We start from the raw sequence: 17,426 nt of genomic DNA on the forward strand, positions 1-17,426 counted from the left end.
ATATATATATGAAGTGATTAGAGATTTACTGATAGCAGAATATAGCTGTTAAAACTAGTTCAAACCAGATGACTGGTAGGGTGATGTCACTGCTATATAATGTATGTAAATACAACACACTTTATAGACAATACAGGGAAATGGAGAAAAAAGTCAAGCAAAACTTTAATTTTATTTTATATTATTTTTTCTATTTCTTTGCTAAACTAACAACAATGATAATAATAACAACAACAACAATTAATCACCAAAATGACAGTGGCAAATACAGCCTATGGCCACAGTTTTACTAATTATCCTCCCTCCAGTATATAGTAGATCTTTTCATCCTATTTTGGGTAATCTTATTTCAAAGAACTTCCCACCATCCAAATTCAACATTCTAAGGACATACAAAATGGAAAGATAGATAATAGAGGATGGTGATAAACAGGAAAACCATACTGAGATAGATATACAAAAAGATAGGAAGGAAAAAGACAGACAGACAGACAGACAAGGTCCTTCGTGTAACAGAAAATTACAGTTGTAAAAAAGTTGCTGGGATTAGAATCTAGATGGGAGAGGAGCCATGATGGGTCAAAGTTCAACACTGGTATTGTGCTGCATCTGAGACAAAAGGCATTTAACTCTCAACAGTATTACATACATACCTACATACAGGTACACTCTGTACTTCTAAGTACAATGGAGTATTAGTGATGAAGTACAGTGGGAGCTGGTGAAAAGACCTTAGTAACTGACTGTTTAGTTAGTAGCCAGCAGTGGGTGGTAAGTTCACATTCTCCCATGGATAAACCTGCAATAGACTGGTATCATGTGCAAGAGAGATATCTCTCAGTAGAACAGCACAGCATCTTCAAAAACTGAGATAAACTTCCTGTAACATTGGTAAATAAATGAAAGGAGAGAAAGATAATGTTGTAGGTTCATAATCCAATAGAAGTAGCTCATTTTGTTTTTATTTTCTGTAAACTATTCATATAATTTTTGCAAGCTGCAAACATTGAGAGAATCCCAAGATGAGAAACAGGAAGAAAACTATAGAACAAGTAACAAGAATGGTAAGACAACATTTGTTTAAAAGACCATAGTAAACTTTATACTTACATATGCTATACCATTTACACCTGAATTTACAAAACCCTGAAAGGAGGAAAAAAAAAGAGAACTCAATCAATAAGATTAAAACATAATTCACCAAAAATGTAATAATAATAACAGTTAACAATAATAATAATTTCTAACACATGCACAAGGCTTCAAATTAGGGGGGAAAGCAATTAGTTACATCAACTGCAGTATTTAACTGGTACTATATTTTATTGACCCCTCCAGAAAGATGAAAGGTAAGGTTGATCTCAGCAGGATTCAAACTCATTATATAAAGAGCCAGAACAAATACCACAAGGCATTTTGTCCAATGCTCTAATGATTTTGACTTTCAAATTTAGTGATAATTGGGGGGGGGGGGTTATGGACAAAAGGCAATATATACTATCATCATAGTTAAAAGAAAAGTTTAAAGTTTCCTGGTTTTTATGGTGTATATATTCTCCACCTGGACAGGATGCTGGTCCGTTGCAGGATTATTCGTTTTTGCTAGCTGAGTGGACTGGAGCAATATTGTTTTCTACTCTAGGCACAAGGCCCAAAATTTTTTTTTTTTGCCCAGTCAATTAGATTGGCCCCAGTACACAACTGGTAGTTAATTTATCAACCCTGAAAGGATGAAAGGCAAAGTTGACCTCAGCAGAATTTGAACTCAGAATGTAAAAACAGATGAAATACTGCTAACGCCCGGCATGCTAACGTTTCTGCTAGCTCACTGCCTTGGACTGGAGCAACATTAAATGAAATGTTCTGCTCAAGAACAGAATGTGTCACCCGGTCCAGGAATAACTTCAAAAGAAATGGCCACGTTTATCAGCTTTAGCTTTCACCCTCTCATGACCAAGCAATATATAATCACTATTATGGTTATTGTTCTTACAACTCTCTAATCAGCAAAGAATACAACTATGGCCAATTCAGCAGAGATACCCTTCTTATAGTTTATACAATGGCTATGGTTTTGCATAGTCACAACCACCTGGCTGTAACTAGTGAAAGAGTGATGGTAGAAATTTTTTCAGTGTCCTCAAAGTAATCATTTAAGAATTGCAGTTTAAGAAGTTTACTTCACAACTACATGGTTTGCAACTAGACCCCACTGTATACTACTTTGTGAACATATTGTGTGTATATGTGTTTCTCTTTATGCATCTTTGCATTGATAACCACTTGAACAGCAATGATAACCCCATAAACAGAAAGTCCAGTAGTTCAATGGTTCAGAGTGTAAAGACATGAAATATAGCAGCCTGGGGATCCATCCAGAGAATGATACATCAAGAAACCTTGACCAACCCTTGTCAGCATGGAAAACAAAAAGACATAAAAACGATGATCATGGTAATGATGATGATACAAGGAACACATGGAAGATTTTTTTGTTAGCTTGAGATTAATCATATTGTTTACAATTAATCCTTAGTAACATAACTGAAATATTTTCAATCTCCATTTTCATTCTTGTCTCACATCTTAATGTTTCTAATGCAAGACTTGACATCTAAAACAACTTCTCTCACAATCAAAACAAACTATTAATTATCAAGATCAATAATCAATATAAGGTTTTTTTATGTATGTACATTTATTAATATTTACATATAAACATAATGCACGCATACATTAAATCATATACAAAACACATATATTCGTTCACACTGCGTGTGTGCACGCACATGAGTGTGGGAGAGGGGAGAGAGAGAATGATGTAATTAAAGAAATTTAATTTCTGTGTGCATTTCCTTCCAATTTTACAGAACATGTACACAAACAAATCTGACACAACAAATTTGCCCTGAAAAAGAAGCCTAGGGACGAAACACAGTAACAAATCCTACTTATTGCCATAGTAGAAGTGTTCCTGCTAAACATTCAAATTTGTGTGCATGTGCATCATACAAACACAGATATACATACACCTACGCAAGATAGCAGAGGCTTGTGCACTCACACTTATATAAACATACATACACAAGGACACTGTACTAAAAAATAAATTGTAATACAGTGTGAAAATTGACAGTATCTTAAGTAGCAATTTGGGGTTTTTGTGTTGACAGAACAGCATGTGCGCGCACACACTGGTTAAGACATAGTTGCATATATTTATAGACAATCATACTGCAACATACACACTCAGCAGCAATATAAAGAAATGTTTCATTGTACTTGTTCTTCATTCAAAAAAAAAAAAGATACATTTCAACCACTGATAAAGAACTACAAGGTAATTGACCAATGTGAGATATATGAAACAGACCACATATGGCCAAACAGACCAACTTGGAGGTAAATCTTATAATCTTTAATTTTGATTCATCTTGTCTCTGAGTTGAAATGATTAGCTGATCAAAGGAATACTTTTGCATTTGTTCATGTGAGAGAAAAAAACAGAAATCCCTGAATACACAAGCTAAATAGACTTTATTCTATCAGATAATGGAATAAACAGTGGTCATGAATATATGCAACCATTCCATAATGAAGAATGTACTATGTAAGCATCATAGTAAAAGGGACCCAGAGTTAAAAGACCATCTGAAGAAGAAACTGTTTTGAAGCCGAAAGATCCCTTGGTTAAAAAAACGTAGATGTTGACACATGCTGAAGAGGAGAAAGAGACCCTATAATATAGAAGACAACTGAGTTTCTACGAGACAATCTATGCAGTACACAAGAGTTATAAAAACTAAGAGATGGGTCTGAAAAGAAGGGAAGGTAGAGTGCAAGGAATGATATGAAGGGGCTAGAAGCGAATTTAGATGTCAGGTATACTTAACAAAGAGAGAAATGGAAAAGGATTTGATAAGGATTCTGCACCAGGAGGCTTACAGATGTTGAATGTCCTGGATTGCAAAGCAATGAGCCAGTGTAAATCAGGGAGTTCTAAGTAGGAAAGTGATTATAGTGATACCCTCACCCTCTGTGGTGTGAAGAGAGAAGCATAAAAATGTTACTGCAAGAGGTTGCGAAGTGTGGAGAATATGTGACAAAGGGAAGAATCTCAAGTACGAAGACCCAACAGAGTGACCAGCTACCAAAACTGACAAATAGGCATTAAGTATATGAAACCAGGGAAAGTAGCCAGACCATTAGAGTCATTGTGATGCTTGAAATATACAGAAAAGTAGGTTAGTATAGGAGGGGGTCATTCCCAGTGACTATCATAGCAGTATAATTATGAACTGCAACCTGAGAAAAGGAGATACCCTAGAAAGGAATTATTACAGAGATATCAAACTAATCATGAAAGTAACACAAAGAATCGTAGTAAAACAAATTAGGAAGAAAATTACTGCAGATGAGACGCATTTGGGTTTGTACCAAAATGGTGAACCACTGATGCTCTTTTTCTTGTGACACAACTTGAAAAGTTCTTCAAAACAGGCAAATTATTACACTAGCATTCACCGAGTTGAAGAAGACTTATGAGAATACTTTGCTTTGTAGACTTTGTAAACCGAGGTGGAAATGACTGGCTTGTGAGAATCATTTACACAGTTGCTGTCAACAAAACGAAAAGTGGCAATGAACTCAGTGAGAAATTTGTGTGAAGATAGGCGCCTATCAGGAATCAGTCCCCAGCCAACTCTCTTTTACTCTACTTTTCCAGACCATACTGGCTACCCTGCCTATATCCTGGTTCTCACAGCTGAAACTTGAGCAGAAATTCTAATTGTGGAAGCAAAACCTAGAATCTAAACATTTAAAAGTAAACCTAGTAAAGACAGAAGTTTTAGCTAGCAGGAAAACAAGACTAACTGCTATCTGATAAGTGACCATGCTCAACATGAAAACAGGGAATAGGTAGTAATTCTATGTAATAGACCCAAAATAAACTATAGGTGCACAAGGTGCATGGAATTACTAGCAGGCTAAGTAAAAAGGATTTTGTGCATAGCAGATGCACAGGAGTAGTTAGCAGTTAAATCAGCTATGAAATAAATTCTTTCAAATATTGAGAGAACTTTTTAGAAATAGTTGATAGCTTCCATTACTTAGGTAAATTAATAGGCAATAGAGGTGGGTGTTCAGAAGCCATTGTAGAGAGAATAAGAATATAGTGGACAAAGTTTAAATCAATACTTTTTCTGCTAGCAAGAAGATTCACTTTCTCTTTCTGTGTGAAGACCATACTGTCCAAAACTTGCATATGAAGTGCCATGTTGTATGGTAGAGAAACATAAGCATTAAAAACAGAGAACATAAAGCTGGAAAACAAAAATGGGACAAGAATGTTCCTCTGGATGTATAATGTTAGTGTGCAAGAATGACTGAGCAGAAAAAAACTGAAGAGAAACTAGATATGTGCAAGAGAGGAGATTGGATTGGTAATAACACTTGAAGAAAGAAGAGCAAATAAATCCAAGTGAAAGACCAAGAAAGATACAAGAAGTGGTGTAAACTGATCTCAGGAAACTGGAAATGATGACAAGTGATGAGACCGTGTCCTGAAGTAGACCTGTCTGATCTAAGCAAGCATGGGGGGGGGACACTTGAAATGATGATGACACATATAAATATACTGCATTTGATGGCTTATAAGATGCATCTTTTTTACCCAAAATGGCTTTAAAAATCCCCCTAGCGTCCAATGCACTCAATGTAGGCTCAAAACAGTATGTATGTTTACAAAACGTGTGCTGCCATCTATTGGTGAACAAATGCCAACGGTATGTTTATATCAAATGTGCATGCAATAAATTGCTTATAATTACTAAGTAATAACAAAGCTATACAGGTAAGTGGAGGAATTAAAACATTATTTTAGTGGTAATTTATCTTACAAAAGTATAGCCTAGGCTAGGGTGCATCCTGTGTACGTGTGCATCTTATAGGGGCCATCAAATATGGTAATCTCTTTTATTAGGTTTCATTCATTGGACTACAATATATCGGGGTACCATCAAACCCAATACTCAATCTAATATTTATTTAAATATTTTTTTAAAAATCAAATAGCTAAGTTTTAATGTTTGTCAAAAAACAATACAACTCCATACACCATGTTCACTGATATACAAAAATTCCAGTATGTGTATGTATGTATGTAAATGAATTCTTAGAGAACTAAGCATGTTTTCAAATATTTGAAATGCAATGTATACCCTAACCCTTTAGCATTCAGAGTATTCTGTCAAATGTAATGTTTATTTATTTATTCACATTGTTTTGAATTAATCATGCATCATCTTGCAGCTTTGAGATTTTCATGATACGATTGCTTCTTTTTAGAAACACGCTGGTTTGAGCATAAAACAGGGAGATATGGCCGGTTTGAATGCTAAAGGGTTAAATATAATTTACCCCCTCAATGTGAAAAATAAATTAAGTAGTTGTACCAACTCCTGGCTTTCTATTTCTCTGTGGACACAAAAGAAAGAGATCAATATAAATTTTAGCTTTGTGAGACATTCAAAGTAAGTCAGTGTTTATTCAAAGATATATCTTATATTTCAAATTACCCAAAAACTGCTGTGTAGAGCACCATTGATTAGTTTTAAATCAACAGTGAATGCAATTAGTTATGCAAATTAGACAAACCAGTTTAGTTCTGACTGAGTTTGTAAACACTATAAATAGCTGTAAGCAAATAATTTCTGTGGACAGAAGATGGGTATTCTTTCACTAATGAAGGTCTAACAAGTACATATAGTACACATATCTGTGTACTTGTTAGACCTTCATCAGCAAAAGAGTCTCTCTATGTATCTAACCTAGTTAGCTATACAAAGAGATAAAAATACTATGGCATATTGTTTCTGTAAACAAAGCATGAGGCTAAATCCATTATTTATTGAAAAAAGGTATCCCTTAATTTTCAAACTTTCCAATAAATGTTATGTATGTAGTACACCATTAATAATTGATAAATCGTTGCCAATACAAGCATTGTTATGCAAATTAGAAAAATCAGTTCAGGTTGAGCATATTATAAATAGCTATAGGCTAATAATTATTTTGTGGATGGGAGATGGATATTTGGTTTTCAGATGAATGTTTATAAGGCTAGAAACTAACAAGACTGATTGCTTTTATGTCCACAAAGTTAAAAACAAAGTTTGCAATGTTATAATTTTTTATCAAGTTGCATCTTTATTAAAAAAAGGTACACTTTAAATCACACAATTTTCACTTTACACACAAATGCACACTGATGGGCTTCTGCAGAATTTCAACCAACCAACTTTAACTTACGACATATTGTGCACATGTGTGTTGTGTGTGCATTTGTGTATAATGGGTATATATTGATGTAAATACTTTGCTATCTCTAAAGTGTTGGTACTCAGCTGAACTTGGCCATTCAATAAAATGACTACCAAACATAGTACTTGACTAAAATCTCTAACATGGTCACCACCCTAAAACTGACTCTAATAAAATATATTAATGACATCATGGTTTCTAAATTTAAGTACAAAGCCAGCAATTTCGAAGCAAGATGTTTTATCAATTACACTGACCCTATTATTTCACTAATACTTTATTTCATCAAACCCCCATAAAGATTAAAGGCCAAAGTGACCTCAGCAGAATTTGAACTCAAAACACTAAGAGCCAAAACAAATGCCACAAGGCAGTTTTTTTTCTGACACTCTGCAATGAAATAACATATAAAAAAAACTGGGTCAGATAGCTGTGGTGGTAGTGGTGTGTCAGCACTGAAGACTGTTTTCAAGGTGTGTTTCTTGAGGAAGTTAGCTATGATGAAATTACTTCTGTTCAAGCTATATTTCACAAAAGAAGCTAAGCTCACACTACAGTTTAACAACACTCATTAGTTTTAGAGTACTGCCTCTGCTCGCAATGACACACCACGTCTGTGGTACCTATTTATTGGATCGACTAAAGTCATTTGTCCTAGACTAGACTATATAATGCTGGTAACAAGATATACAAACCACTGCAATTTTGGTGACCACACATGCGTGCACGCTCATGCATGTTCCTAATAACACTTCTTCACAGACAGAAAAACAAAATGCAGAAGAAAAAAATACCTATGTCCTTCATTTATCTTAAATGTTACTAGAGAAAAGGTAAACTATATTTAGGTCTATTATATTTTCTTTATTGTATTCATTACTGATATAAATAATTATTGCTATTCATAAAGACACAGACTTCTCAGTCTTTAAACAGCAACAGTAATTCACTCAAGAAAAACTAAGTCACACTGCCATTACATTTATTACAGGATCTATGGAAAAAAATGTATTTTAACACAACATCAAAAAGATATGATTGTGACTGTGTGTGTATTATGTGTATATTATAAATATGTACGTTTGTGTACTAGAATAAATATGTATGTGTATAAACACACACATTTGTATATAAATAAACATACATACATATATATAAAACTAAACTAATATATATACATATACACACATACATATATATATGTGTGTGTGTATAAATGCATGTATGTGTGTGTGAGGCTGTGAAAGGTTAATACATTTGAGCCATTAATAGAAAATACTCCTCAAATGAAATTCTACTTGTTTATCAAACAAAATTCTTATAACATCCCTTCATCCATTTTCTCCAAATTTCACCTTATTTTTCCCTATCAGTGTGTATGTTATGGAGCAAATGATGAATTAAATATTTGAGATGATGATGATTGAGAGAGAGAGAGAGAGAGAGAGAGAGAGAGAGAGAGAGAGAGAGAGAGAGAGAGAGAGAGAGAGAGAGAGAGAGAAGCGTAGCTTGCTAGTGTGAAGTGAGGACATGTAAAGAAGTAGCTAGCTAGGGACATGAGGTGAAATGTTCCCAACAGAGTGAAGAATATCTAGACAGGTAGACACAACTCTTGATTCTTCATGTAGCAATGCTTGATAGAAATCAATAAGGAAAGCAGATCAATAATAACAAGCAGCTGAAGCCCCTGCCTGCATCTGAGAGAGAGAGAGAGAGAGAGAGAGAGAGAGAGAGAGAGAGAGAGAGAGAGAGAGTGTGTGTGTGTGTGTGTGTATGTGAGTGTGTGTGTGTGTGTGTGTGTGTGTGTGTAGAGGCCTACCATACACAGCAGCTACTTCACACACTCCAACAGCCAGTCAAAGCAACTTTCTAGCTGGCACACCTATTGCTGCCACAACTGCCACTACTATTAATGCTGTTACCACCACTACTGCTAATGCTGCCACCACCACCATCACCACCATTACTACAACTACTGCTACCACCACCACCACCACTGCTGCTGCTACTACTACTACTACTGCCACCACCACTACTACTACTACTACTACTACTAGTGTGACATCGTTAACACCACCACTACCATTATTACTACTGGCATCAATACCACTTTTACTGCTATCTCTACCACTGCCCTTACTACTACCACCACCACCACCATTACTACTAATACTACTACAACCACCACCATCATCACCATTGTTAACATGACTACTACCATGTCCACCACTAATACTGCTGCTGCCATTGTCACCACAGCAACATCTAATACCACCTCTACTGTAACCACAGCTTCCACTATACATCTACTACTACCACCAGCACCACACAACTGCTGCCCTGACTACTATCACAACCTCCACAACTGCTTTTGCTACTGCCATTAATAGCAGCTATGGCTCTCACTACTACTACTACTACTACTACTACTACTACTACTACTACTACTACTACTATTAATACTACTACCACCACCACCACCACCACCACTGCAACCACTTTCCTCTCCACCACTTGTTAGCAAGCTCACCTCTCTACCACCACCACCATTATCAGGTCAATACTATACAACCTTGTATGCCACTGGATTATTTTATAGAGCTCTGGGTGTACTTCAGTTGAAGAAAGAGAGAGTGAGAGAGAGAGAGGGAAACAGAGACAGAGAGAGGCATGAGAGAGAAGCAAATGCAAAACAAGTGAGGGAGAAAGAGTAAGGTGAAAGCAGAACACAGCTCTTTGGTGTTGACAGTATTAACAAGAACAGCACTAAGTAATTAACTTTCTTACTGTAGACTATAATACCTTAAAAAAAATAGCCTGAGTTAATTAAAGAGTATAGAGAAATCTAGAAATGTGTAAAAAAAAATTTGCATAATAAATTAAAAAATTTTTGCAAAATTAAAAACTATTAAGCAAAACATCATCACCCAAAAGAACTAGACAAAATATACAAAAAATACAGAATAGGGATTTAAAATTATAAAAATATATATTTTTTGTATTAAGTTAACCAATCAAGTGTCTTTGATTCAAATATATGTAATCATTGTAGGTTAGGTAAGCAACTGGACATGGATCAGAAAAAAAAATACTCTTGAGATACAACAGTTGTTTGATAAAATAGTAGCAAATTTGGTTATTATTCAGTTGGATCTGCGGGTTTCCTTGATTGGCGCTAGCTTGAGATTCTCCTGCATCACTCATGTGGTTCACATACTTTGTATAACTATATATACTTTTATCTCATTTCACTGTCTTTTCCCTTTCTTTGCTCTCATCTTTTACATAAACTTCCACACAAATTGTAGACTGCCCCTTGTGATGTCCCCCTCATCTATGCCCCTGTGGCAATTTAAAAGAAATCATTGTCATTATTACTTGCAAGCTGGCAGAATCATTGTATTTTTTTTGGGGGGGGGGGGGAACTTTGAGGCATTTGTTCCAATTGTTTACATTCTTGAGTTCAAATCTCACAGAAGCCAAATTTGCCTTTTGGGGACAATAAAATAAAGTACCTATCTAAGAACTGTCATCAATAGTATTAACTAAAGCCCTCCTCTCAAAATTGTTGGCCTTGTATTAAATCAGAAACTACTATTATTATTATAAAGGTCGTGACCTGGCACAATCGTTAGTTAGCATGCTGGGCAAAGTGCTTAGCAGCATTTCGTCCAGCTGTATGTTCTGAGTTCAAATTCTGCCGAGGTTGACTTTACTTTCCATCCTTTCAGGGTTGATTTAATTTGTGGAACTCAAGTAATATACATCTTAATCTAATTCTCAAGTTACACAATACCATAAGTTGTGACACCCCCCACCCCCAATGGAATCATAAACCACAATGGATTCATATATACAATTAATCTGAGATATACTCCCAAAACAAAAATCAATAATTTGAGTTAAAAAGTTGTAAATACAAGTTATCAATAAGTATCTGGACTGTTGCCATAGTAACGAAGCTAAAGCACGCAGAGTGAAGCCGCTTGGCAAAGATTGACCTTGAAATCTGCTGTGCGTGTGTACTAAGTTTTAATGCCCTAGCTCACTTCCACTGTTTACAGCAGTGCTTGCAAGGAAGGTGTGTAGTGTGTGATTGTCACAGTGATCATGACAGAGAAAGTTGTCATGGTGATACCTGCTCAGAGGCCTACGCAGAGATGCAGAAAGTGTATGGAAAGGAGTGTATGAGCCACACACAAGTGTACGAGTGGTTCAGACGTTTCCAAGATGGTCAAAAACGTTGATATTGGGGAACGTTCTGGGAGACATGTAACCAGCAGAACTGAGAAAAACATCGCAGATTTGCATACAGTCGTGAGGGGAACTTGTCGAATCACCATCCTTGAGTTTTCAGAGGATGCACAGATTATTTAAGGTTTATCAGAGGAGGCACAGATTATTTACGGTTCAGTTCCCTCCATTATCACTGATGATTTGGGTATGAGATGCATGCCTGCCAAGTTTGTGCCAAAATACTTTCAGCTGACCAAAAAGACATTCAGGTTTCAGTTGCGCAAGACTATGTTGAAAACAATAAAAAAAAAATTTTAAACCTTGCATAGGCCTCTGAGCAGGCATCACCAAGCTTTAGGCAAAATTTGATGGAGATTCTCTGCTATGATCAATGCAACGATCACACGCTACATACCTTCCTTCGAAGCCCTGCTGTAAACGGCAGAAGTGAGCTAGAGCGTTAAAACTTGGTGTGCATACACAGCAGGGGTCAAAGTCAATCTGTGCCAAGCAGCTTCACTGTGTGCTTCAGCTTCATTACTATGGCAACAATCCGGATACTTATTGATCAGACCACATGACAGCCCAGTGGCCATTCCCATGTATTGTTGGCAAAAGTGTGTAAGCAGTTAAAAAAACAGGTTTATTTTTAGCTAGCTCCTTAAGGAAGTGGGTTAGTCTCAAACATATTATCAGGACAATTTTACAATCACTCACTATTCTTCCCTTAGTTTTTTTTTTACATTTTTTCTAATCCAGCCAATCATTCCCCCCCCCCCTGCAAGCTCACACATTATCTGCAAATATGCAAGGAGTTGAATACAACCAGCTACTTATAATTTAAATCACTGTACATGTTTGTGGGCAAGTTTGAATGTTGTCAGCCCCACCAAGTCAGTCCTGATCCAAAGCATTCCAGCTGTGAAAATCAGGTCTTATTTTATTTTCCAGACTACCTTTATACAATGTATTCTTCAAATTGGCTACAAAGGGAGCAAGCTTAACAACTACCCAGTTATTGACCAAATCCTGGGTCAGTAGTAATTAAAGCAGACCTACACTCAAAGGCAATCCAACAGTGATCACTCCCTTCAGTCATACATTATGTATCTGGGACTACACTATTCAATTGTTCATTTTTTCAAAAATGGTACAGCATTGATTTGAGGGAGATTTGCCTACTCTTTATAGTATATTAGGACAAACTCTTGTAAGATAAGTGTTTAAGTGTCTATGTGCAAGATTACACACATATGTATATAAGCAAGTATATATATGTATATATGTACAGACATGTATATGCACACACACATACACACACACATATAAAACTACACATACACATATCTAAGTATAAACATATGTATATAAGAACACATAGTACATACACAGATCTCACCTCAGATGAAACATAATTATTTACTTTCATAAATATTTTATATAAACACTCAAAGCTTGCAAATATAACTGTGTATCTGTTTGCCTTTTTCTCAATGTAATGTTACAGTGACCTCTGCTTCTCTGAAAATGCTTGCACTCAGCTCCTAGGCTCCACATCAACCAGTATTTGTTCTCTCTACATACATGCACACACATGCACACGCGTGCGTGCGCACACACACACACTACAGCTCAAATTTAAAAATTACCCTTCTTAACTGCATCATCTTATCTCTTCCCTATACTCTAGGAAACATTAAAAAAAAGAAGTTATGGGCACTGCTCGTCTGCCTCCCCTAATTATGAAAAAGTGCATATTTACAAAAGCTAGAACAGGGAGAGAGAGAGAGAGAAAGAGAGAGAAGGGGACAGAGAAGAAAAGGGAGAGAGAGGGGGACAGAAGAAAAAAAGAGAGAGAGAGAGAGAGAGAAGAAGTTTATGTAAGTGTGTGTAGGTGCACATAGGTTTTTTTAACTCCAGGTCAATCCTGATAGAACGGACTTATGATGAAAAAGTGTTCCATACTGTCTTTTTTCAAGACAATGGGGTCATAATTTGAGAAACATTTAACTGTCATTTCTACCACATCAAACCCACACGTGAATGCTAGTTCATGTATGTATAGATTTAACCCTTTAGTTATTCAAACTGGCCATATCTGGCCAAAATATTCTACCTGTTTTATAATCAAAGTGGCCAGATTTGGTTCCTCATATATATATCCTCCGATATCATCCTAAAAATTAAGCTATATCTTAAAAATCCAAAAGCCATAAAATAATAATGCATGAGTAATTCAAAACAATGTCGATGGAGTAAGTATTACATTTGACAAATTAATCTAAATGCCAATGGGTTAAGAAGTAGATGAAGTTCATAAAACAAGATTTTATATATTATAAAAGAAATTTGGCATTAGGTATTAACCTCAATAACAGATTCCCCTTGGTATAGACAAGGTAAAAGAAGAAGGTAGCTTAAATGTTCTATGTCCACATCACATAAGCTACATGTTTTTATAACTATGTATTAATGTTGAAAGAGAAAGATCAAATGAACTAACCAACCTCTTGCTTCACTATCATCGTTTTTCTATATACACACACTCCTTTCTTCGTTTTATCTACAGCAATTCTAACAAGATAAACAATCTCTCAAAAAATTACAAGCAGTCTGTGTCATCTGGCAAAAATTATCATGTCAACGTCGTACATTTGGATATGCTCTTATACCGTGCAGAAATAAGAGTCCCAACAATTTGACCAATGCCTTTTGCTGGACCAAGATCTTTGTCTCCCACACGAAACTGGCTATTTCAAATTTATATACATCTTAAAATCAACTTTCATTTGATAATACACACACAAAAACAATTAAATCAAGGATTAGTCTCCCTCAAAATGTCAGGATCCTTCCCTCCTACAGAATACTGTTTCAAAGATAAGAACATCTTAAAATTAACTGCCATTTGAACACACACACACAATAAAATCAAGTGCTTCATTGACTGATTATTATCAACTTATAACAATTAACAACTAATTATAATAATTAACTAAAATTACATTACTTTGGGACAATTTATAAGAATAGTAAGCAAAAAGTTTTACTTTTACAGCCTCTACCATTAAGTATTAACCCGTTTGCATTCAAACTGGTCCATATCCAGCCCAAATATTTTACCTTGTTATATGTTCAAACTGACCAGATCCAGCCTCTTATACTTACCCTAAAATGTCATTCTAAAAATGAACACAAATCTTGAAGCTCTGAGATAATACATGATTAATTCAAAACAATGGAAATAAATAAGAGCTACATTTGACAAAGTAATCTGAAGTAGCATACCAAAACGCAACATTACAAATTTCTTTATATATTCATTAGATTGAGCTGAATTGCTGCTAAGAAAGTGGTTCAACTTTGTCATATGCACCATTTTGTGTCTTAACACAATGTACTTATTTATGTTCCCATATCAGATGAAGATGTATTAAACTTAGTTTGAAATTATAAAGGGACATAAATTAATAGTTGCTCCCAGGTCCAAAAAAAAAAAATTTTTTTTTAAAGGCATGTATTTTAAAATGAAAAGCTTTAAAGTGATATGTGAGATCAGATTTCATTTCAGGCCTCACAAATAAAAGGCTATAAGATTGAGATGCATGATGAAAAACTGTACAACAAACTTGTCTAACCCATGTCAGAATGGAAAGTCAGTTGCTGAAATGATGAAGATATATCAAAAGTCACAAACATTTCATTCACTTTCACCCAAAATCCACCTTCATCTAATGCAATGTAATTTTAGTAATGGATAAACTAAATGAAGAAATCACGAATCGTTTATTTTGAATCCATTTTTCCATGCTAGCTTGGGTTAGATAAATGCATATTATTTGAGGTATTATCTTACAACTGGATTACTTTATACACTGATAATGTCAATAAACACTACCAGTTTTAGCTCAATGCTTTCAGGTGGTGGCAGTGCTGAGTGTCAACATTCACCAGGACAGACTCCACACATACACAATGGACTTGCATGCAGTTTAGGTCTACCGAATCCAACTTCAAAGGCACTGGTCAGTCCACAGCTAGAGGAGAATACACATGCCCATGGTGATGTGCAGTGAGATAGAGCAAGAGTAAATCATAGCAAAGCAAACTCTGTATCCAGCTGTCTCTCTACACCCACACATCTATCTATCTCTTTTACCTACATACTGTCTGTTTATATCAGTGGTTGCCAAACTTTCTTGATCATCGACCCCTTTTAGCCACTTCTTCCGCATCAACCCCCATTAGCCACTTCTCCTTCTGCATACGACAAATTAAGAAATTCTAATGAAGATGACACACTTTTTACACTTAAAACAACATGTACGAGTATACAGTATTAAACTTTCAATTTTTCATAAAATTGTCTCCATGGTCAGAAAATGTGAAAAACACATTATATTGCTGGAATATCTTTTATTGAAATTGGCAACATCAATGTGAGGGATGAGCATAGCGCTAAATATTTCAAGCAGTTACCCATTCAACCCCTTGGCTATCATCAACCCCCTGTAATTCCTCGCCGGCCCCTCGGGGTCCCTCGGGTCTTTGGCGACCCCTGGTCTATATCTATCTACCTATATCCATACACATATAAGTACACTATACGCCTCTCTCTAACAACCACATACATATCAGTATCAACTGCCCAACAGTTATGCCTTTTTGCTGTTATGGCATAATTATCACTGACTAGTCAATATAGAATAAATAAACATGTAACATTAGACACATACACTTTATTTCTGAATGACATTAATAGACATTTATTGCTGTACTATTATTATTAATTACAAATTATTTTTAAACAACACCTTTTCAAACGCGATTTATGTGTAGCAAAACTTATGTGCTTTTTTTGTTCATAAAAGAATTCTGAAACAATATAACTAGAAACAGAAAAGTAAATTAGCTGCACTAAAATAGCCAAGATCAACATGCATGAAGTGGAATTTCAAACTAAAACTTCCATAACAATGTCTATTAAATTCTCTTGAAAGTTGATTATTTTAAACCAAACATTTTCTAGCTAAACAATAAAAAAAGTTAACCAGTGTTTAAAATAAGAAACAAAACGATAATGAAAAATAAATTGATTGCCGTAATAAATTGATTTCAGCTCATTTAACAGATGGCTAAAACATTATTTCCATACCATTTCACATAGGAATTCTAAGCTGAGTATCTAGTAATGCCATTTTATATTTACAACACATTTAGACAATATTATATTAAAATGTTCATTTATGTAAATTTAAAAAGTTAACTATATATTTCAAAGTATGGGCTGTGACCATTTTGATAGGAAAACAAGATTGCAACTTCAAATTACAAGTGATTTAATAATGGTGAATAAATATATCAGAAATAGGCAGTATGTACAGGCTATGGCTGTGTAGTTAAGAAGTTCACCTTAAAACTAAGTAGTTTCAGGTTTGATCTATGTGTCATTTTGGGCAAATATTTTCTACAGTTGTGGGTTAACCACAACCCTTGCCAATGAAATTTGGTAGATGAAAATATAAAGCACATTGTATATGCATACACACACACATGCATATATGTGTGTGATGGGGCATGGCTTTGAGGTTAGAGCATCAAGCTTACAATTGTGAAGTTGTGAGTTCGATTCCTGGACTGGAGCTGTGTGTTGTGTTCTTGAGCAAGACACTCTCTTTCCTGTTGCTCCAGTTCCGTTCAGCTGCAGAAATGAGTTGCAACATCACTGATGCCAAGCTCTACTGGCCCCTTGGCCTTTCCCTTAGACAACATCGGTGACATGGAGAGGGAATACTGGTATGCATGAGTAACTACTGGTCTTCCACAAACAACCTTACCCAGACTTCTATCTTGGAGGGTAACTGTCT

General features: G+C 35.4%; 1 protein-coding gene across 8 annotated transcripts in view; it reads right to left on the minus strand.

Moving 5' to 3' along the window:
* LOC106874579 (single-stranded DNA-binding protein 3) overlaps positions 1–17,426 on the minus strand; it is a 187,570-nt gene that overhangs the window by 104,240 nt on the left and 65,904 nt on the right. For all 8 annotated transcript variants that reach the window (XM_052970264.1, XM_014922360.2, XM_014922359.2 and 5 more), the window contains one exon: positions 1,111–1,146. In XM_052970264.1, the coding sequence (XP_052826224.1) occupies positions 1,111–1,146 (36 nt within the window). The remainder of the gene's footprint in view (positions 1–1,110; positions 1,147–17,426) is intronic.

Source organism: Octopus bimaculoides, chromosome 8 (genome assembly GCF_001194135.2).
Source record: "Octopus bimaculoides isolate UCB-OBI-ISO-001 chromosome 8, ASM119413v2, whole genome shotgun sequence".
NCBI classification, from domain to species: domain Eukaryota; kingdom Metazoa; phylum Mollusca; class Cephalopoda; order Octopoda; family Octopodidae; genus Octopus; species Octopus bimaculoides.